At 44.8% G+C, this 23,342-nt stretch overlaps 1 protein-coding gene across 2 annotated transcripts; it reads right to left on the reverse strand.

Moving 5' to 3' along the window:
* Nucleotides 1–7,289: 7,289 nt before the first annotated feature.
* RPP21 (ribonuclease P subunit p21) lies at nucleotides 7,290–22,106 on the reverse strand. 2 transcript variants are annotated; one of them, XM_020812283.3, is made up of 6 exons: nucleotides 16,661–22,106; nucleotides 15,482–15,595; nucleotides 14,296–14,396; nucleotides 13,426–13,508; nucleotides 10,778–10,924; nucleotides 7,290–8,943 (listed from the first exon to the last, which is right to left on the reverse strand). In XM_020812283.3, the coding sequence occupies exons 2-6, from the start codon at nucleotides 15,527–15,529 to the stop codon at nucleotides 8,792–8,794; spliced, it is 531 nt and encodes a 176-aa protein (XP_020667942.2). In that variant the 5' UTR covers nucleotides 15,530–15,595; nucleotides 16,661–22,106; the 3' UTR covers nucleotides 7,290–8,791. The 2 variants fall into 2 exon arrangements, with proteins under 2 accessions (XP_020667942.2, XP_078244901.1); XM_078388775.1 differs by lacking the exon at nucleotides 16,661–22,106 and adding an exon at nucleotides 16,588–16,611.
* Nucleotides 22,107–23,342: the final 1,236 nt, after the last annotated feature.

A 23,342-nucleotide genomic window follows, 5' to 3' on the forward strand; every position in this document is an offset into this window, starting at 1 on the left:
AGAGGACTGGAGTACAACAACAGAGCATGGACAGAGTTCCTACTCCTGTCCTCTGAAGATGCCGGCCAGTTCTGGAACAGTCGCAAGCCATCTATGACCCAAACGATACCTAGAATATGAAAGGGGAAAGCAGAAGATGAAGTGTTTTTTTCCCCCCCTTGTGCTTGGCACACTGTGCCCATTTCAGCTTTGTACCCAGGGCAAATGCCCTCCTTGCACAGCCTTAAGGCTAGTCTGTAGTAACATCTGGCCTTATTTTCCCACCTGCTAAAACCAGCTCAGCCATTCCAGAGATTTAAGCTCAAATAGGCCAGCTTTTCTCCTGGGAGGCACCGTGGTGAATCTTGCATGCTTCTAAGTAACATCTATTATAGCTGTTGTTACCACAGCTGAGATACAAGGATATCTGCAAGCAGGATCTGAAGGCCTTAGGAATGGACCTCAACAGATGGGAAACCCTGACATCTGAGCATTCAGCCTGGAGGCAGGTGTTGCATCACGGCCTCTCCCAATTTGAAGAGACCCTTGTCCAGCAGGCCGAGGCAAAGAGGCAGTCCCGAAAGCAGCAAAACCAGGGAGCTGGACAGGGGACAGATTGGATTTGTCTTCAGTGTGGAAGGGATTGTCATTCTCGAATTGGCCTCCTCAGCCACACTAGGCGCAGTTCCAAGTCCTCCATACAGAGCACGTTACCATAATCTTTCGAGACTGAAGGAAGCCTACATCATCGCCATACATCACTAGAAACGTTAACTTAGCCTAACATGACTAGAAAAAGAGTATTATCACCAACCGCTGGTTTGAATCGGTTGCCAATTTGAACGTATGCAGGTTCTGTAGATCTAATGCTGCCCTTGGGTTCCATTGTTTAAAATGTTCCAGTGTTTGCATGTGTGTGCACATGCGCACGCGCATGCATACATGCAAAAATTACATCTACTGGGCATACCACACTATACATCTGATCATGGGGCCTTCACAAGTGATTATGCAGAAGGTATTTACAAAAAGATGAACAAGTGGGTTCTAGATCAAATCCAGCCTATAGAGGCAAAAATGTTGAAACTGAGGCTGTCCTTCTTTGCGCACAGCATGGGAAGGCAGGATTCTCAGGAAAAAACAATAATGCTTGGAAAAGTGGAAGGCAGCAGGAAAAGAGGAAGATGAAATCCAAGGTGGGCTGACTCCATAAGGAATCCACAGGCCTGAGTCTACAAGAGCCGATCAAGGCAGTTGAGGACAGGAGATTTTGGAAATTGCTCATTGACGGGGAAGCGGGAAGTGACATGGCGGCACATAATGACATCCACTTGGGTGGCTCCAACGTGTATGATAAAAATCCCTAATTAGGATCTTTTAAAGTGCCCCAAGAATCTTTGTCACATTTAAGGGCCAGAACAAGATGTTGCTGGAATGACTGCAGAGGGGATCTTAACACCAGGCAGGCCTCTTGGCAAAGGAGAGAGAGCTAGTTCCATGATGGAATGTCTTGCTAGAAGCTCTTCCGACCAGCGTAATCTGTGCCTTGCCACTTGAGCGCATGCACGGCATGGTGGTGCCACCTACTGTCTAGCCGATATTCTTGCCTCTCCGGGATTTCCTGGCATCCAGAATAGGGCTAGGAACCGTCATTTTCTTTGGTGCAAGAGAGGGATCATTTCATGTGGTTCGTGCATCGATTTCTTTATGACCCAGTGCATCGGAACACAGCAAAACTTGTGAACAAAAGATAACAACGGGGAACCCCTGCACGTTGCAGGCAGTGATGCCTCTGATGTTCCACCTCCTTCAGTCTGTTCTGTTGTCTGTCACCTGCCTCTGTTATTGACAGTATGTTTTTTGTGCTGGCTGCACTGAATGGCATCCATTATGCTCCCTAACACAACTAGCTATTAAAGCTGGCAGTGTATTATATGCCCTGGATTCCTGCCTTTAGGGTGCTGTTCACAATCTCTAGATCTCTTTTGTAAAGTCTAGAAAATGATATATATTCTGACTCATATTGACAGGGGGAGCCTTTGATTTAGCAGAGAAGGGTTGAGTGACGGCCCGGGCAATGCATTTTATTCACAGGTCTGCTAGCAAGCAGAGATGGCTGGAGGGCAGCCACACTCACTCTTTGTGGGCCTCCATTAGATGTCTCAGCTTCAGGATACCAAGGAAGGGTCGGAAAAGCCCAAGACATGTTGCTGCCTGAGGCCAAGGACACAAATAACTCAAGCAGACGTGGGATTATTTCCAAAGGAAACCACAGAGAAACAGAAGTTCCCGGGATTTGGGGAAAGAGTGGAATAAAGCTCAGGGATAAAGCATGTGCTCTGTATGTGGAAGGCCCCAGGGGACTGAAATCCTGCTTGTCCACCAAGAACTAGGGAAGATTCCCCTGGAAAGGTGTGCTAATCAGTGTTGGCAATACAGGTACTGGGTTAGATGGGCTGTGCTGAGTGTAAGGCAGCATCTCCTGTCCCCTCCAACTTGCTATTAACATTCAGTCCATCAGCTGAGCCATTGAAGGATCTCTTAGCGCCTCTACTCTGGATAGTAGGATGGCACTTCACATTGCAGTTTTGGATTTCTAGTACAATTTCTTTTCCTACTCAGTAGAAATACAAATATTCACAGAGGAGAATAGCTACAAATTCCCCAGTGTCCACTCCATTCTCGTTAACTGGCACTTATGGTCACAATAACTCACTCTGAGACATTTGTAGAATAAAAAACATTTCTTTACTCAAAGTTGTTCGAAATTACAGACTTGTGCATGCTGCTGCTTTCTTTACCACACACGTACTTAGCAACCAACTGAACAGATCAACAGCAAACTAACAACTGCCTCCAAGAGATGAGAGGAAAAACTCTTAGCAGGGTGGCGGAACTCTTTTTGAAATCAAAGGCTGGAAGGAATGATTGGTTAGTGCTGGATAGATACGAATCACCTTAGCTCAGAAAAGTCCCTCCGAATCACACAAACTATAGATAGCATGTGATGCTGCAAACGACCCTTAAGCAGCTTGAGTCTCACATAGCCCAAGAGGATAAGATCATGGGTTTTCATAACATGAAAAAGCTCAGAAGGGTATTCCTACCCAGTCAAACACTGCCTGGATCAGAACAAGGCAGAAGTGCTCATTTTCCTTTTTTTTCACCCGTCTGTGGCAGGGAAAAAAAAAAAGCAAGTGGATCTGTTGTACAACCTTTGCATACTCTTTATAGATGTATTTTGATTTTTTAAAAAATATGTATATTACAAAGCCTGCATGCAGCATTCAAGGAAATTCCAGTATAAATACAGGCTTTCAAGTTTTTCTTAATCCAAATGTTTACATAATAAACGGCTATTTCATTTTGGAGAAAACTCTGCTGGTCTAATCAAGACCAGCTCACAGGTTCTTGCTTATTCTTTGCATTGCTGTAGTCAGGGAGACATAACAAGAAAAATCTTCAGGAACCTCTGGCTGGCTATGCAAATAACAAATTTAAAAAAGAAACATTTAAACTTTGAATTATAACTACCTTTGGGTGTTTATTGCTAGTTTGATCGCTGTGGTTGGTCCTGTCCCTTCTTTGGTACAACAGCGGAGAAGAAGGAAGGAATGCATGGATTATGCTGCCTACACAGCCACTGGGGTTCTCTTGGCCATAGAGGTGGGTGCCTAATGCAGGCATGGACAAGATGAACCGGCCCTACCCTTCGGTCAAGAGAAGTGGTGATTTCTAGCAGCAGCTGCTGGGAGATGGCTGCCACATCATCCTGGGCAGCAGATGCTGGGAAGTGAGGGCTGACCCCACCGTGGCAAAGCTAACCTGTGCTGGTATGATACGTCCTGTTCCATCATCATCCGTGTCGAAGAAAGAGTCCAATTGACTTTTTTTCTACACGGAGCGGAAGTGATGCATCATCTTTTCCTTTAGTTCAACGAGCAAAATGTCATGAAACGGTCCATCTCTGTGTGGCTGTGAGGTTGGACTGTGTTCAGTTTTGATACTTTAAAAATATGTATCTAATTGTTTGTCTTTTTGCACTCCATAATTGTTTTTTCTAGCAAAAAATTAAGTCCTGTCATTTAGTGCAGTGGTCCCCAACCTTTTTGCCTCCACGGACTCGTTTAGCGTGGGGGGGGGCAATCTGTGCACGTGTGGGAGGGGCTGTGTGCGCAGAGGAACATGTGTGGGTGGGGCTGTCTGTGTGTGGGAGGGGCATGCATGCATCTGCATGTGGGTCGGGAGCAGGAGATTTGCAAGGACCAGAGGTTGGAGACCCCTGATTTAATGGATGGATGTTCTGTTTACTTACAATTCTTCATAGATAAATACAAATATTGTACTGTGTAGAAAATATTAACTGGTTACATAGCTGAGCTTAACGGATTAACTTGCTTCATTCTGACTAACTGATTAGTTACACAGCTGTCAGAACACCACACTGTCTTCAGACTCCATAAATAACAGTAACAGAACATTAATTGAACCCTGACTAACTGGGAAAAAAGGCAAGAAAAAGAATGTGAGGCAGAGAGGGAACAATTGGCTGCTGCCGAGGTGACCGACAGCAGCCCTAGTCCAGAAAAAAATCCCTCCCAGACAAGACCTCTCATAGGGACCATACGTAGGTTACAATAGATCCAGCACATATATAGTTCTCTCACTGCATTGTTTCCTTGCAATAACCCCTCGAGGTAGAATAGGTGAAGAGACAGAGTGCCTGCCTCTATGTAGCAGAGCTGAGATCCAAACCACAGGCCTCATTTCAGTCCTAATGCAGCTTTCTAAGGTCCAAATCCTGCTGTGATAAACTGCATGGGCAACTGAGCAGCGGCTTCTCCCGTCTGATGGGCCGTGTCCTTTGTACAACTGGTTGAGTGCTTGGTTTTGCAACTGGTGGGCAAAGCAGGTGCAAAGCGGAGCCTGCCAAAGGGGTGAAACCCTTTCCTTGTGTGACTGCTGTTATCTGACTGCTCTTATCACTTTTCATTATAATGCCTAGAAGACAGTGGCCGGAAGCCGGGAAAATCCTTCAAAGCACTGTGTATTACCTGTGGTTGTGGTGCTTGAAGTTCAGCCGGCCGAGATAAAGCCACAGCTTGGAAAAGTTGGTTTGGGGACCACCGAAGTTACTTTTGTAATGACGCCACCAGAGAGATTCTGGGAGTTGTAATTTTTAAAAAAGCATCTTTCCCAGCTGTTAAAGAACGCTTGGACAAACTGCAATGTTTTTCATCCACGTTTGTCAGACAGCAAGAGGTTCCATCTAGGAACGGACTCCTTACAGCTCCGCACCGAAGATTTCCGGCATTGTTTTCCAGCAATTGCCTGTGACCTTCTCAAAATGTTTCCCCTGGTTTCTGTGGGGACAGACAGCACCTGGTGGGAGCACTATCTTCTATCATAAATAGGGCCCATTGGGATGATCAGTCTGGAATATCTACAACATACATGCAGGTAACGAGGGAAAGTTTTTATATCTGAGGCTATGCTGGGTTTGACTTAAAATAATAACTGTATTCCATCAAGTCATCTCTGAGTTATGGCGACCCTTTCCAGGGTTGTCTAGTACAGGGGTCCCCAGCCCCCGGTCCACAGCCCAGTGCTGGTCTGTGGCCTGAGCCGCGGAGACAGAACCCCCGCCCTCCCGCACGCACTCACCCCCACAGCTGATTTGCGCATGTGCACACACTCCAGCGCACCAGTGAAAGTGCTGTGCCGCTGTTTGCACATGCACACAAATGTGCACCCATCCACACAAGCACCGTGCTACCGTTTGCACACACACACACGCTTGTTCGCACATGCACACGAGCAAGAGGGGCACCCCACCTTCTCCAGTTGGTCCGCAGGGTGAAAAAGGTTGGGGACCTCTGGTCTAGTAGAGAAGACTCGAAAGTGCTTTATCATTCCCTTCTTCTGGAGTCACCCTGGGACCGTGCAGCTTGCCCAAGGCCACACAGGCTGGCTCTAATCATAAGAGGCAAAGTGGGGTATTGAACTGCCAACTTCTGACTCCACAGCCAGATACAGTGGTGCCCCGCTTGATGACGTTAATTCATTCCAGCGAAATCTCTGTAGAGCGAAAACGTCAAGCGAAATTAAAAACCCATTGAAAACCGTTCAATGCGTTCCAGTGGGCGAAATACCTACTCATCCAGTGAAGATCCTCCATACGGCAGCCATTTTCTGGTGCCTGTAATGTGAGGAATCCATCCCTAACACAGTGGGGAGCCATTTTCTACAGCCGGTGGCCATTTTGAAACCCGACGATCAGCTGTTTGCTGATCGTTATAAAGCGAAAAATCGGTTCCCGAAATAGGGAACCGATCAACATTAAGTGAAATTCCCCCATCTAAACATTGTTTTGCAATCGCAAAACTTCAACGTTAAGCAGATTTGTCATCAAGCGGGGTAATCATCCAGCGGGGCACCATTATACTTAAACCACTGAGCTATCCATCCAGCATCTATAAAGAAATCAATCCCTCTTACAGTATTTATTTAATATCCCACCTATCTAGCCACTTAAGACCACTCTAGGCGGCTAGCAAGAGTGGGCAATCAAGTGGGTCTATCCTCCAAGTGTCCTGTGGCTGAACAAGCAGACAAAAATGTCAAATGGGGAAGTGATAAAGGAATTGGAAATGGCTAGAAATCCATTTCCAGTTTGGAAAAATGGGAAATCTAGGCTGACCCTATGACCTATTTAAAAGGCTTATCACTGCTCGCAAAGGCAGCACTTATTAAAATCTTCTACAGAGTACCTACCTTTTCCTGCTTTGGGGGGGCGGCATCACCAAGAGACCAGGTCTTTTCCACAGGGGCCCACTGGAACCTGCTTACTCTGCTACGTCGCCAGATTGCGATGAGGTTTAGAGAAATGCCAGTTTTCCGTGCATTCAGATGCCTAAGTGAACCAACCTCTTGCTTCTATTCACCTATGGATGATTTCACATTCTTTATAGTTTTAGCCTTGTGACTAGAATGTCGTAAATCTTAAAAAAAAATACCAAGTGTACCCTTTGACCTGATTGAATGTGCACAAGAATTCTCAGTTGCATGCAGAAGTCCTGTAATAACTGTTTTCTGCAAGAGATCAGAGGGGCAGGAAAACATTCCTTTATTTTTGATAGCCTTGCTTGAAGCAAATGCCATCCTTCGGCTCGCTGCTTTGGTCTTTAATTAAAAAAAAAGTTGTGGGAGGTGCACTGATTACTGCTCCAAGTATTCATCTTTCAAAATGAAATTTTTAAAAAGCCATAAACAAAATGAAAGAACACCAGGGGAGCAGCAGGGGGCAGAAAGGATATGTAGGATATGTTATTTGAGTAACACATAAGCAGTAATGGTATTTGTTTTTTCAGAAAAAGGAACATGAGGGAAGGCATTTAACTGGAAATCTGTTTTCACCCTTTAAAGTCAGTCTGCGGTTATTCAAATATCTGCCCTGAATCATAAAGAAGAGGGCAGAGACTTGTACACATATAGCAAATTAAACACTTTTTAAAGCCCCCTGACTCCCACAAGTAAAGGTAAGCCTCCCTTTACATTTCTCTCCATTGACATCTTAAAAATATTTGAATTTGGACAGGAAATGGCAATTCTATATTTTCATGGTTCCCGCAGGCTACGTCCTTCCCATCTCCCATGATGCCTCACTCTACATTTCTGTTCATTTCTGGGAAACACCTGCTTTCATAGTTCATGTTTCCTGAGTCTTCTTGAAGTTGAAACCATTTGGATGTTAAAGATTTCATGGTGAATATGGAAAACGAAACGTTTCAATGTGAAATGCCGGATCCAGTCATTAGACCTATAAGAGTGTGCTGAAATGGTAGGCTCACGAACGGCAGGAAGAGGAACAATTCATAATTGCCACCAGTATCAAATGACAAGTAGATCCTGCTAATGAAAAGCATTGGCTCATTTCAGTTCCCACTTCACATGGACGTCCTTTGAACCAATCCATTAACACTGCAAACAGCGGCCACTGGTGACTCTAATCCACTCCGAGTTTTAGCCTCACATTTACAGGAGTTATCTAAGATACCCAAACAGGACTAGCAGCTTGAATAACCCTCATAAAATGGAGATTAAAACTCAGAATGGACTCACAGAACCTCTGAATTGGAGGCACCACCTGCTCTGAATAGATTCATAGATCCTCTGAGATTGGAGGTACCCCCAACCGTTTCCCCTTCCCTTGAAAGAATCACTGTGTTGTTTCCCAGCTTTTGTACAGACATTCTTCTCCCCCCCCCCAATTAAAAGGTTGACAAGCTTTTCTAAGGCTTTCGCATAAGCACTAAAAATATAGTAAAATATGTTTGTCATTTTGCATCCCACTCCTTTGCCTTGGATATTTAAACCTGGACCTCCAACAGCTATTTCTGAAACTGATTCCAGCCCCCGGGCTGAAAGAAGTGACAGTGTCTTAACAAAAAAAGTTGGCATCAACAAAACATGGTATGGTTCTCGTATTCTTCTGCTAACGGGTGCAGGCCATGTCCTGTTGCCGCACAGAAGGGCCACTCCAAGAGAAAATTTATACTCCTTAGAACTGCAGGCAGACATGCATGACAGCTGCAGCTTTGTTACATGACCTTCCATCATCTTTCATCTCTTAGACTGAAGGCCAGATACCCCCAATCCCTGGAACTGGGAGGACCCCTCTTGCAATCCCAATCCTTCCACTTTTTTATTTAAACACACACACACACAAAGTCTCTCCATCCTCTCGCAGCTGGGATTCCGTGCGACTTTCCCAACGTTTCCAAGCTGCAACATCCCGTTTCCAAGGAAAACGTCACTTTCCACTAGGCTTCGTCCTCTCTTCAGACTTGGTGCACACTGTGGTCTCTTCAGGGGCAGGGGGGTTGTGAGGTCCAGAACTTGAGGCTGTGGCCTTTTCCACTTGATGGCCCTTGCGCTGCTGTTGCACTGAGCTAGGTGCCTGGCCTGGAGTGGGACACAAGGAAACAAACGGCTCAAGACAATTTCATTGAGGCCTTTTGCTCAAACAAGGGTGGGAGAGACATTGCCCTTTAGCGGCTGCTGGGCAGAACCTCCCATTAGCCCTGAACAGCATAGCCAGTCATAGATAATGGGAGTTACAGGGCAGCAAATATCTGGAGAACTGTGTTCCCCATCCCTGACCGAAAATGTTTACAGCAGCCACATTTTCCACATTGCTCTGTTTCCATTAATAATAATAATGTGTCATGAAGTCAATTCTGACTTATTGTGACTCTTTTTCAGGGTTTGCCAGCTAGAGAATACTCAAAAGTAGTTTCCCGTTCCTTTCTTCTGGGGAGTGACCTGGGACTGTGCAGGATGCCCAAAGCCACACCTAGGCTGGCTCTACTTGCAGGAGGCACAGCGAGGAATCAAACTCCCAGCCTCTGACTCTGCATTAAGATACCTAAACCACAGAGCTATTCCGCCAGCTCCATTTCCATAAAGCTGTTTCCACTGAGTATCATCAAATGATTAATCCTTCTGCAACCAGCCCCCTTCTCCTTTCGCTTCACCTTCCTCCCAGCTTCCTAAAATAGCAGAACAACTTGACAGTCTTTGCTCCTGATTTGTACAAGTCACCCCATCTTCTTTTCCAAAGAGAAACTGTGTTGCTCATTATTCTATGTTCACAACAAAAGCCTTTTCATTAATAGCGTCTAGTCCAGTCTTATTGTGGGAAACGTCTGCTTGAAGGCTGTAGCTGCATTCTGTTCCAGTGACGTAAATATACTTCCTGGCAGGAAGCGGCAGCTGCCAGCAGGCGGGGTAACCCCTTATTCTGCCCTTTTGCTTAGAGGTAGAGCACAAGATCAAAGGGTTATTTCAGCCAATTCTGGTTACGATTAGGAAACGAGTATCCTATCTGTTTCTCTCACAACATACTATGTAAATCATGCTAAGTAAATAAAAGAGCTCTCAGGGCATTGCCTATAGGCTCCGCTGGCTCGGACATCCGTTGTCGACTCCTTTGTTCTTTCTCTTAAGGCAATTAGCCTTCCTTTGCTCCGTGATCACCCACATCTTATGATGGGCAAGACACAATCTGTGGAAGCCCTCAATTTCTTTCTGTTCAACCACTTCTTTTTGTACAACCACTACTTCACTTCTAAAGATGAACTTGTTAAGCCCAATTTCATTCCCCTCACAGTTTATTATGTACAAAACCCTGCTGGTGCCATATCCACAAGCCTTGATCCTCAGCCCTTTTGCCATCAAAACATAGCAAACCAGCCCTGTGTATTCTGCTTAGTTAGACCCTGGACATCAGGCCCAAAGTCCTCCTCTGGTGATAGCCATGACTGGCCTACAACCTCTTCAAGAGGTTGGTTCTTCAAACAACGGACGCTCCCTCTGACCCCAAGCCTCCCAGTATTTGACTCACAATTTACTCCACAACCAGTCACTGCTTCTTTGTGATTCATCTTCAGTAAATACGAGCTTGACACAAGGAGGAGGCCAAGAGTGAATGGAGATGAGCGTAAAACTATGGCTGAAATCCTGCATGTAGTATGAATCCCAACCATCACTTTCTGGCTGTTCCTCTTTGGTGCCTCTGCCACGTGCTGCAGGCACACCTTGAGAACTGCGCCACCACAGTGCTTTTGTTTTCCAGGAAGGAAGGGAGGAAAAATTAAAGCTAGGCCTTAGACTGTGAACAGTTCTTCAGCCTGTGACATGTAGTCAGAAGTTTGGGTGAGAGAACTTCAGAAAAAAGTAAGAACCATTTCCCCTTATGTTTCTGATACCTCATCACTTCCTGGAAACATGTGGTTACCTTTGGCCCCTTGACCTGCTGGTATCTGGTTCTCTAGTAATGCCTCTGGTTGTTCTGACCATAGCTTGTATTCTGGGTTGCTGAGGAAACGCTTGGTTAGGCCACAGTTGAGACACTGCACAGATGTCCATCGTTGATTCCGGCGCTCTAGTGAAAGGAGTGAATCAACAGTGCCAGAACGGTTAATTTTCAAGATCAAATAGGCCTCACAAGGATTCCAATGGCATGCTCTTCTCGCAGGAGAGTCCAAAAACGTAACCCAGCATTATCTCTTCCAAATAACAACTCGGTTATTTTTTTTATTTTTACCCCGCCTTTCTCCTCAAAAGGACTCACGGCTGTAGTACAACAGGGACAGTTCATGACTACGCATTAGCACAAATCCTGCTGTGCAGTGGTTACACAGTGGCAAAAGGCAGCTAATTACAGTAGTACCTCGATGTACAATTTTAATCTGTATTGGAACGCCGTTCGTACGTCAAAAAGTTCGTAAGTTGAGGCAAGATTTCCTATAGGAATGCACTGAAAACCATTTAATCAATTCAGGCTGTTTTTCGTTTGTATGTCGAGGCGCTGTTCGCAAGTAGAGGCATTAGTTCCCACAGGAACTAATGTAAAGCCAGTTAATCCGTACTCTACCACTAGGGGGAGAATTTTTTTTATTTTTTCTTCTTTTGACCTAAGATGAACTTAGGTCAAAAAAAGGGCAAGAAAAGAGTTTTTTTTTTTGTTTGTAAGATGAGGCTCCGTTTGCGGACCGAAGCAACATTTTGCGAACGGAACCGTTTGTAACTCGAAACGTTAGCAAGTGGAGACATTTGTAAGTCGAGGTACCACTGTAATGAGTTGCCATTTGGATTTTGGTTATGTATTGATCTTTCTATCCACCAAGTAAATCTACACTACAAAAAGCAGAATGAGAGAACATTTGGCCCTAAAGATGTTTTGGACTTCTGTGAAGGACAGGAGGCTAGTGCGCCGTCCTCAAAAAAATGTACAGGAGACGTTTGGATGTGTAGAAGGAGTGCTTATAGAGATAGAGGAGGAGTGAGTGAGAGAGAAGACGACGTTAGAAGTATGTCTGGCGGAAGACAAGGAGGAGGGTAAAGGGGAGGAGCAAGATTTGATAGTATGAGAGGTTATAAAAGAGTGGGGTGATGCGCGGGAGTTTAGAGTGGAAACAGACCAGACGCAGAGAGGTACTAGGGATTTCACAGTTCAAACAGAGGGGAATGAAGCTACAATGGTGCCTCGCTTGACAATGATAATCCGTTCCTGCAAAATCGCTGTACAACGAAATCGTCGTCAAGCGAAAGTAAAAAACCCATTAGAGTGCATTAAAAACTGGTTAATGCGTTCTAATGGGCAAAATACCTCATAGTCCAGCGAAGATCCTCCATAGGGCGGCCATTTTCCGGTGCCTGTTAAGCGAGGAATCCATCCTAAACACAGCAGGGAGCCATTTTGCACAACGGGTGGCCATTTTGAAACCCGACGATCCGCTGTTTTTAGATCGTTGGAATGCGAAGAATTGGTTCCCGAAGTAGGGAACCGATCATTGTGAAGCAAAAATCGCCCTTTGAAACATGGTTTTGTGATCGCAAAAGTGATCGCAAAACCCCCATCGTAAAGCAGATTCGTCGTGGAGTGGGGTAACTGTCAAGCGGGGCACCACTGTACTTCTAATAAGGTCTGTGATTTGTCAAAGGATTTTCCAAACCTGAAGACTGGTGGAAGATTACTCCCGGATCCAGGCATACTGAGGCAGAAGGGCAAGGTGGCTAGACCACTAAAATGGACGGTGGTGATCTATCCCCACAACCAAGGTGGAGGGAGGAAAGTGATTTGTCCCAATCCCTCTTTCAACAATCCACAACTCGAAGGGGACTGGGCGAGACACCCCGTTGCGGGACAGTATGCGCGGTAAGGAGTACCCCCTTGAGGGTGATAAAGGATCGCGAGTGCATTTGGCCCAGCCCCAACGTGAGGAGTGACCTGTTCAGGCCAGAAGTGAAGGTCTTGAGTTACAAGACTCTACCCGAATTAAGTTGTTTTGATCCTTTTGATCTAGTTGAACCTAAAGTTGATGTTGGATTTTTAAAACCACCTCCGTCTCTTATTCCTGCCAAAATGAGGGAACAGTCACCAGCTTTTGAAGAACCTGATCACAACTTCAAACTCCAGAAACCAAAGAAGCACAACCAATGACAAGAGATTATGGAAGCTCTAACCCAGAACATGTAGAAAGCCAAAGAGTCTGTAAATGCTGCCTTGCGCTCTTGACTGCTAGGAGGAAAGTGGGGGAGATAAACAGTAGGTAAACTGGGCAAAACCACTCAGCCCCCCCCCTGACATCTAGTTCATACTGTGCAGCACAACATGCCAATTCTACTGCTACATTTGCCAGTAGAAACAAGACTGGCCCACTACCATAATCTTTATAGACAGGTTAATAGATAGCTTTGCATTTTTCAAGACACAGCAAGAGAAACTCTGAGCATCCTATTAGATGCACCTCTGTTGGTGCACCCTGCCTGAATTCTACATATGCGCTGCACAAGACCCATCAGTTCCTCCCGAGTAAAGTAGAGCACTCAGGAATATCCAGACAGCCCCATGAAAGAAAAGGAAGAAGCAGGAGCACTTACTCCTCTGCCGCACAGTTGAGCTAATTCCAGGGACCAGAAGGGAGAAGCAAGCCTTGCAGATGGTCCTTTTCACAGAGGGGTCCCTGAAACACACATGGAAATGAAAAAGAAGCAACAGGAGGACTGGCAATATTATTCAGGACACGGAAACAAAAAGTAATTAACATTTCATAGTCATGAGACCGTTCTCCCCACCCCGCCGGCCACTCAAAGTGCTTAAAAACACAGACTTCCTCACTAAAGGGGTGGCAAACATGTCATCCTCCAGATGTTGTTGGGTTGCTGCTGGCAAGGGTCGTAATCTACCTATATCAGGGAAGTCACAGGTTGTCCACTTCTGCCCTTGGGAACCAGAAAAATACTGGCACAAGAACAGTCCAAGTGAGTTAAGAATGTTTTGTTTAGGAGTGGCTTAAAGAGATGATCACTTAAGAAATTGAGAGTGAAGAGACTGTTCTAGGAGATGGAGTCAGGAACTAGAGCAGAGCCAGCAGCCTGTAGAATTGCAGGTGGAGCGAGCAAACTGGCCTACCATGGACTCATCAGGGGTTGTGTCTTTCACCATTTCATTCATTGCTAAACACAGTGTCAAGCTGCTCAAAAGTCACAATGTGACTTTAAAACAAGGTGCGTGAAGAGTAAAAGCCTTGTTCTAAAGTGAAACGGTGTGGTGGGGAATGCAATTCTGCTTAAAGACAAGACACATACTTCTCATTGTATGCTGTTTTAAGATGAAATGTCACCTTTGTTTTGACTAGTGCTGCAGCAATATATTCTGCTGGGGGGTTTTGAAAGTGGAAGGAAGAAGAATGTGGCAGATGTGTAGACACTTAACACTCTCCTGCCCACCCATCACAATCTGGCACTTACTGTCTTAAGACGAGCCGTCGGCTAATGCTGTTCTGTGTGTGGCAATAGAAGCGGGCCAACTCCTGGTTTTCCGGGTTTTGTGCCAGGACACAATGCGCTGCCTATTGTGGGAACAGAAGACACCTCATTATCACCCCCTTGCAGTACCATCCCAGGCCATGTTTGCTCCATATGTCCATGGCTGTATTGTACAGTGGGACCTCACAGAGGATTAACCAGGCCTCACTCTATCAGGAAGGGCACTCTTTAAATCATTGTTGAGACAGCCATGATGTAAATATGTGACTTCCTCCCCAACAGGCAGTCTCGTTTATTATAACTTTGATAAATATTTTTCAAAATACTGTATATATTTCCCACAATCTCCTTGCCCTGCTTTGTGGAATGAGTGAATGCGAACATCAGTAATTTAAGAGATGCAAATTATACTAAATTCTTAGCAGAAAATAGTGATGACTTGAAACAACTATTGAAGAAGGAGATAAAAGTGCAAAAACAAGATTACAGTTAAATATTAAAAAGGTAAAAAAAAATAATGCTTGCAGTGGAATTATAGATCTTTAATACTGACAATGAAGAAACTATTAAGGTTTTTCTGTACACTGATTAAATCTACAACTCAATGGAGACTGCAGCCAAGAAATCAGAAGAGACTGAGATGTGGAAGGGCAATTAAAGATAATGGTGGTGGTGGTGATGATGATAACAACAACAATGTGCTATCAAGTCAATTCTGATTTACAGAGTCTGAGAATTCAGCTCTGGAGAATTCAGCTTTCTTTAGCACATTTTGAGTTCTTAAAGATGATAAAATCTCAGTCCATACACCTTTCTCTCCTAATTGGAGACAAGGGTTTGAAGGTTCAATGAATACAACAGGAACACTGGCTGTGTTTGACAATAAGACAGTAACAAACCACCAAAAAAAGCCTTTAAGATCACAAGCTCCCTACAACCAGCATCCCCAAGCGCTAGATTCCCAAATGAGACTCGCACCAACTGAGAATAGGGGTTAGAATCAACAGCAGAAAATTTCTAGCACTCAAAGGGAAACAGTCACTGTTGCTGCTGATTTCTGATAAAAGACGGTGGGCCTCTGAAAGGGACAGGGCTTAAGGGATGGGTAGATTTGACCCTTCACTACTAGAAGATCCCTTTTCTGGTATACAGGAAACAGTATGCTCACCTGGTAGAGGAAACTGAGTCTCTGAAATGCTTCTTTGTCTTTGAGCATGGCTGGTGAGTTAAAAAGATCTATGCAGGATTTTTAATGATGGTGGTGAAACCACAGAAGGCAAGCCTGCGGGAAACAGGGTTTTTTAAAAATAAATGGGCAGTGCTCAACAAAGGTCATACCAAACAACACATCATATTGTATGGCTATTCCAGTACTGTCAGTTCTTCCTGGACTTGTACTATCAAAACTCTTCATTGCCCAAATAATGACATCACAGGCGATCTGCAATTGCTCATCTAACCCAGTGGTTCTTAACCTTTGTTACTCGGATGCTTTTGAACTGCAACTCCCAGAAACCCCAGTCAGGACAGCTGGTGGTGAAGGCTTCTGGGAGTTGCAGTCCAAAACTCCTGAGTAACCCAAGGTTAAGAACCAGTGATCTAACCAACTAGAACTACCTATAGCCCAAAGATGCTACCATTGTCTCAAATATGCTTTCCACTGGTCTGTCACATACCAGCAGGCTTCATGAAACGGATCTAAGCAGGACAAAGCTTATGCAATTTCCTTCATGCTTCAAATATGATACTGGCCAGTATGTTTGGCTTGCAGAAGGAAAAGTTAAGGGGTGCCATGCAGGAGATGGAGCAGCAGCTCTGCAATTCTATGATGATGATGAGCTGCAACAGATGCTAGATTTTTGCTTGTGAAAAAGCAGCAGTCAGCAGACACTGAGGGGATGTGCTGGAAGAACCCCTGGAGCCCCATGGTTTGAAAACCTAACCAAATATTTAGTCATTTTTTTTCACTTCCTTTTTCCCTCCTCCTCCCCCATTTTTTTTTAAATGATCTAACCTGACGAGGAGTTCTGCAGAGCTTGAAAGTCTGCATGAATTGTCCATTTGCAATCGAGCCCCCTCCCAATGTATAGCCAATGAAATAAAATGAATAAATAAGTAAGTTCTTTAAAGAGACTGCTACGGATCAAAGCTAATCCCCCATAACATAGCTGTGAGTTGCCTCCAAGTAAACCTGCATCTAAGACCTGCCCATCCCACGAGACGAGAATCCATTAACCCCTTGTAAAGATCCTTCTTTCTCCATAATCAACTGACATTAGATTGCACCCCAACTTCCAGACCGTTGTTACCCCGCCACGCCACCCCCTTCAGCCAGAAAACCACTCACCAGCCACGCGACTGAGCTCCTCCGACGAAGACGCCCCAGCTCGCCGCTTCTTCCGGCTTCGAAGCTGCAAAGCCACCTGGGAAATGCAGTCCTAGATCCTTTGAAAAACCGGGGTTGATTTAAATATAACAGATGTGCCCCAATTGCGTGATAAAATGGCGCGAAAGATAAAAGAGAAAAAAAGGGGGGGGAAATAGAACAGAACAGCCTCCGCCCGCCGGCTTTTAATTTTTTTCTTCTTCTCAAAAACAACAGGCCTGCTTGTAACAGGAAAGGAAACGCTACAAATATTATTAGAGGTGTTGTTGTTGTTTTTAACAAGAGCATCATTAGCCTACTAATTCCGAATTCGGTTGAAATCCGGGTCCTTTTGAATCCTGTCTGGTAAAGAGCTGGCAATGAAATGTCAGATAACTGTGCCCAGAGAAGGAAACTTGAGACTTCTTTGGAAAAATAAAAGTGAACTCATCTTCAACAATATCTCTGCTGTTTCAGCACGGCCATCTCCAACCTGTCCTCTGCTCAGTTCTTGCAAACTCAAGCCTGTGGGTCCTGTAAGGAGTTGGTCTATCTCACGTTTCGTCTTCCTCTTTTCCTGCTGCTTTCCACCTTTCCCAGCAAGCATCATTGTCTCTATTCCAGAGAATCCTGCCTTCTCACAATGCGCCTCAAAACAGGAAGGCCTCAGTTTCAACATTTTTGCCTCCAGAGATAACTCAGGCTTGATTTGCTCTAGGACCCAATTGTTTGCCTTTCTGGACATCCAGGGTATCCACAAAGCTCTTCTCCAGCACCACATTTCAAACAAATCAGTTTTTTTTTCCTTGTCAACTTTCTTTACTGTCCAGTTTTTACCCCATCCATACATGATGCTTGTCACTATAGTAACAAAAACATGGGCCTTAAAATATTAGCAAGTGGTTGCTGCTGTTATGGTTAATGAAATTTCTCAGGGCCCTTTTTCCTAAGAAAAAGTCAAAGCACCGTATAGTGAAAATCGACACCTTAGCCAAAATAAATGTTTTTAAATAAATAAATATTTACGTAGAAATAATCTTTGTTTTTGCTATGTGTTTTCTGGTGCAACAGCTAGCTCTTTACAAATTTCATGAACAGGGAAAACCATGGAATCAAATACTGCATACAACTCCTCGGATAACTCCTGTCAAGTGTGTTAGTGACTAAAACGGAAGTGGATTCACAGCCCCCTCAAAGCTGGAGTCACCAGCCGCCATAGCTTGGAGGGAACCATTGCAGAACCAATGACTTTATTTCTTGTGCCGCCACAGCAGCGCAACTTCAAGACACCCTGCTGTCTGGATTGCCATAAGCCGTGGTGTCCCCTATCCAGCGATGGGAAGGCATATGGTAGGCAAAGCCTGCCAGGTTACTTGGGAACATGAAGCAGAAACGCCCATTCACACGCCTCCCCATCACTTTGCCTTGGCATAACAGCAGTAGCCCCCCCACCCCAGGGTGATTAAAATAAAGAATTTGTTCAGTGTGATTGTCTGGATGCTGATACAACATTTTGTGTTGGTGCTTCACGCTTGCAGGACATTCTCAGCTGTAGTGATATCCTTCAGGCAAGCGACACAACAACTGTTAAAATTCACAGCACAATCTTGTTTGGATTTTTTTTTCCCTGACAAAGGAGAGCTTGTAAACTACTTTTGCTGATAAGCAGGTGGTAGCAGTTTTGTAAATGACCTTGCTGACTATGTTTCCTACTGGTTAGAAGGGGGAAAACATCCTGTTAACTTTTTGAAAACGTTCCTCTACTTCCATTTCTGCTCTTTACCATGGGGGTGGGGGGGAGGGACCTCTGGATATCTTCATACATGCTTTCCTTTTCTTTCTTAATGTTTTGTGTAACATGTGGGTGAATTGTTTATAGTGACCTTAAGAGGAATTTCAAGGTGGTTTTACCAGCCCCACTTCCCCAGTGAGTTCTTATGACTGAGCAGGGATTTGAACCAAGTTCTCCTGACATCTGGTCAATCACTCTACCTATTACACCACACTGCCTGTCTCTTAATCTATAAATTAAATTTCTATCCTACTTTTACTCATCAAAGGCAGTACATATGAATCTCTGCCTCTGTGTTGTTGTTTAGTCATTAAGTCACATCCGACTCTTTGTGACCCCATGAACCAGAGCACTCCAGGCCCTCCTGTCTTCTATTGCCTCCCAGAGTTGGGTCAAATTCATGTGTGAGAGAGGCCCAGAAAGAAAGGACAAGAAACCGGGCCTTCTCGGCAGTGGCCCCTCGACTTTGGAACAGCTTGCTGCCAGAGATCTGCATGGCACCCTTGTTGAGTATTTTCAAGAGCCAATTAAAAACTTGGCTCTTCAGGCAGGCCTTCCCTCTTGCCAATACTTGATTTCCCTTTTATTTGTTATTTGGTTGTTATCTTCCCATCTTGATTATATTATTATTGTAGATATTTATTGTTGTTTTTAAATTCGTTTTATGCACAATATATTGTAAGCCGCCCTGAGTAGACTCCTGTCTAGAAGGGCGGGATAAAAATCTAATAAATGAATGAATGAATGAATGAATGAATGAATGAATGAATGAATGAATGATGGTTGCTTCGGTGACACTGTCCAACCATCTCGTCCTGTGTCGTCCCCTTCTCGTCTTGCCTTCACACTTTCCCAACATCAGGGTCTTTTCCAGGGAGTCTTCTCTTCTCATGAGATGGCCAAAATATTGGAGCCTCAGCTTCAGGATCTGTCCTTCCAGTGAGCACTCAGGGTTGATTTCCTTCAAAATGGATTGGTTTGTTTTCTTTGCACTCCAGGGGACTCTCAAGTGTCTCCTCCAGCACCACAATTCAAAAGCATCAATTCTTCAGCAGTCAGCCTTCTTTACGGTCCAGCTCTCACTTCCATACATTGCTACTGGAAAAACCATAGCTTTGACTATGCAAACCTTTGTCGGCAAGGTGATGTCTCTGCTTTTTAAGATGCTGTCTAGGTTTTCATCGCTTTCCTCCCAAGAAGCAGGGGTCTTTTAATTTTGTGGCTGCTGTCACCATCTGCAGTGATCATGGAGCCCAAGAAAGTAAACTCTGTCACTGCCTCCATATCTTCCCCTTATATTTGTCAGGAGGTGATGGGACCAGTGGGCATGATGATCTTAGTGTTTTTTTAATATTGAGCTTCAGACCGTTTTTGGAGCTCTCCTCTTTCACCCTCATTAAAAGCAAAGCAACGCAAAGCGTTCTGCTTATATACCACCACATAGCACTTCAAGCACTCTCTGGGCAGTTTACAGGTTAATTATGCAGGCTACACATTGCCCCCCCAGCAAGCTGGGTACTCATTTTACCGACCTCAAAAGGATAGAAGGCTGAGTCAACCTTGAGCCGGCTACCTGGGATTGAACCCCAGGTCGTGAGCACAGTTTTGGCTGCTGTACAGCAGTTTAACCACTGCACCATGAGTCTCTTAATTAATTAAGAGGTTCTTTAATTCCTCCTCACTTTCTGCCATCTCTACTCCACAACAACCCTACAGGACAGATTGGTTTGAGAAAGAGTGAGTGGTCCAGGATTATCTAGTGGATTTTTTGGCCCAGTAAGCATTGAAATTGAGTGCCCTAAGTCCTCATGGGTGGCTGTATAGCTCAGTGGTTGAGGTATCTGGCTGCAGAGCCAGAGGTTCGATGTTGTTCCCAACTGTGTCTCTTTTAAGTAGAGCCAACCTGTGTAGCCTTGGGCAAGCTGCAGAGTCTCAGGGCACCCCCAGAAGAAGGGAACGATAAACCACTTCCAAGTACTTCCCACATGGAAAATCCTGAAAAGGGTCACCATAAGTCAGGATTGACTTGGTGGCACATGATTAGTGATTATTATTAAGTCTTCATAAACCCACTACACTACACTGGTTCTCATATTTGCAGTGTTTTGTATGTCTACATTCTTCAAGGGACTGAGGTTAGCATTTGAGCCTCCCGATAAGTTTGAGAAGGCTTAGAGCTTGGAAAAATTGCTTTTCTGGACTGTAATACCTGTCTGTGTTTGTGCTGTGGGAGGTCGTCCCCCCTCCCAAGCAAGATCTTCCTGTGCATGCTGAATTTTCTCACTATGTGGGCAACTGAACCAGATTCCTACTGTTTAATCCAATATTATACCTAATGTATTACACACTGTCTCTCTCTGTCTTACTAAAAATAGTTTTTTTGGCAAACATCCATTAAGCCCCAGGCTGCAGCAAAATCTGGGGCTCAGTTTCAATGAATATTCAATATGCTCAGTAGTAGCACCTTAATCCATGTAATCCTAACATGGAGTTGAGATAACTTCCAACTGAGATGTATTTTTTATTTTAAAATATTACCGGTTCTTTAATCTAGCAGGATATTTGTTTTTCCAAGAGGATAACCTTGGTTTTTGGGGCCCATTTGTTCACATGTGCTTATGTCATCTCCGTGGGAATCAATGTTGTTGACTCAGGAGCAAATAACGATATAACTTTTGATTGGCTGTTTATTCCTTCCAGATATTATTGTGCTTAATCTAGCTGTTCCAGACTGAACTGTCGACTTAGCTGAGAATCCCAAACCCTCAACTGACAGAAGAGGTGAGTTTGTAGATCCTTTCTGCTCTGTCACTGCCATCCAAATGCCTAGGAGCCAGACTTAAGTGACGGTGAGCGTAGTTGTTTTGTGCATGCACTTGGACACAAAATCTTCAGTGTAGTTTCAGAAATAGTCAGATATGCATTTTAAAAAAATAGAGAAAAAACTTAATAGTCTACAAATATGGTAAGAACATACAAGACAGCCAGTGCCATGTAACACAGCTGTCAAGCATGCAATTTTGTGTCCAACTGTATGGGTGGATGATTATGGGACAGAAAAAGTTACTCTCCAAAAATGTAATTGTTTGAAGCTCTGGTTGGATTGCCTTTGGGCTTTTAAGACGGTGAGTACTAGAATTGCAGAAGGTCCCACCTCATCTCTGGGCCCATGTTGTTGTTTAGTTGCTAAGTCCTGTCCGACTCTCCATGACCCCATGGACCAGAACACGTGTCTTCCACTGCTCTTTGATGACACTGTCCAGCCATCTCGTCCTCTGTCGTCCTCTTCTCCTCTTGCCTTCACACTTTCCCAACGTCAGGGTCTTTTCCGGGCAGTCTTCTCTTGAGATGGCCAAAGTATTGGAGCCTTAGCTTCAGGATCTGTCCTTCCAGTGAGCACTCAGGGTTGATTTCCTTCAGAATAGACCCTTATGTCACTCTAAAAAGGCTATTTAGTCTAGTACTCTGTTCCCAGAGGGGCCAACTAGATGCCACTGTGAAGACAATAAGCAGCAAACAAAGCAATAGCACTCGCCTGCTCATTTTTTCCAGCAGTGAATATTCAGATACATTACAGCAGTGAGTATTCAGATATTACAAAAGGTAATAAAAGGTGCAGCCAAATTGTCCCTGGTTGGATTGGGTTAAACAAGGCCACTTTAAGGTGTGATATTTCATTTGCTATGATGCTTGCATCCCCATGCAAGGGAGGTGCCCCAGCCCAGTCATCATTTTAGTCGCTCTCTTCTGCACCTTTTCCAGTTCTGCAATGTCTTTTTTGAGGTGCGGTGACCAGAACTGTATGCAATACTCCAGGTGCGGCCTCACCAACCTTTTGGGCAATGGCACATAGTATTTTGTGGGGGTACTCAGTATGGTGTAGTGCAGAGGTCCCCAACGTTTTTGGGACTGTGGACCAGCTGAGCCTCTGAGGAAGGCGAGGCACCCCCTGCGCTCTCACGCACAAGCTCTCAGGTGCAAGCACGAAGTGGTGGGGGAGTGTGCATGTGTGTGCCAGCACCGGAGTGAGCGCTCCCCAACTCCTTTGCACATGCACAGGAGTGCCTGAATGTCCTTGCACCCGCCCGCCCACCCCTTCGTGCGGGTGCTTGGGCACATGCGTGAAGGGGTGGAGAAGCGCTCACGGCGGCGCTGGCATGCGCAAGCATCAACAGCTCAGGCCATGGACCGGCACCGGGCTGCGGACCAGGGGTTGGGGAACCTCTGGTGTAGTGGACAGAGTGATGGATTAGGACTCTGGAGAACTAGAATCTGAATTCTGACATGGCCATGGAAGCTCAATGCAGGATTGGAACTGGTAAAACCACTCCTTAAATATCTCATTTGCCTTAAAACCCCTTTTAGGGTTTCCTGCAAGTTGGTTCCAGCTTGACAGCACATAATTAATATTAATATCTTGTGGGCCAGAATTCACTTCATCAGAGTGCATGAACTGAAGTAATCTGTGGTCCATGAAGACTTATGCTGTAAGCCTTTCATCCTTTCCTGCACTCAAAAGTTACCATTCTGGACAAGTATTATAATAACTCTGCACTGCTCAATAATTTTTTTCCATTAAAAAATGACCATGGGGTCAAATCTCAGGAGGTTCCCTGGATGATTTCTAAAGAAAATAATTTTTCTGCAGGGAAATGTCACTAGGAGAAGGCAAGAGTGATTCGTTCCCTCCTACTTCCAGTTTCTCTCTGAGAATGAAAAGCTGCAAGGTTCACAACTGCACCCCACAAGGCTCATTCTTGTTGCTGCAAGACTGAAAGGGCTGGAAATTCTGGAAATAATACCAGCCTCCCCTCTAGTGGCTGCTGCTGACTCTTACTTACCGTGAGAGAAATGGCTCCTTCCTTCACTCTG

This window comes from Pogona vitticeps, chromosome 2 (assembly GCF_051106095.1).
Source record: "Pogona vitticeps strain Pit_001003342236 chromosome 2, PviZW2.1, whole genome shotgun sequence".
NCBI lineage: Eukaryota > Metazoa > Chordata > Lepidosauria > Squamata > Agamidae > Pogona > Pogona vitticeps.

Excerpts from the sequence above, each read along its gene's own strand:
- RPP21 (XM_020812283.3), bottom strand. The coding sequence starts at position 15,529 with ATGCTCAAAGACAAAGAAGCATTTCAGAGACTCAGTTTCCTCTACCAG. Across the intron at positions 14,397-15,481 it reads GACTCAGTTTCCTCTACCAG|GCAGCGCATTGTGTCCTGGC; the intron begins GTGAGCATACTG and ends TTCCCACAATAG. Across the intron at positions 13,509-14,295 it reads CGACGGCTCGTCTTAAGACA|GGACCCCTCTGTGAAAAGGA; the intron begins GTAAGTGCCAGA and ends TGTGTGTTTCAG.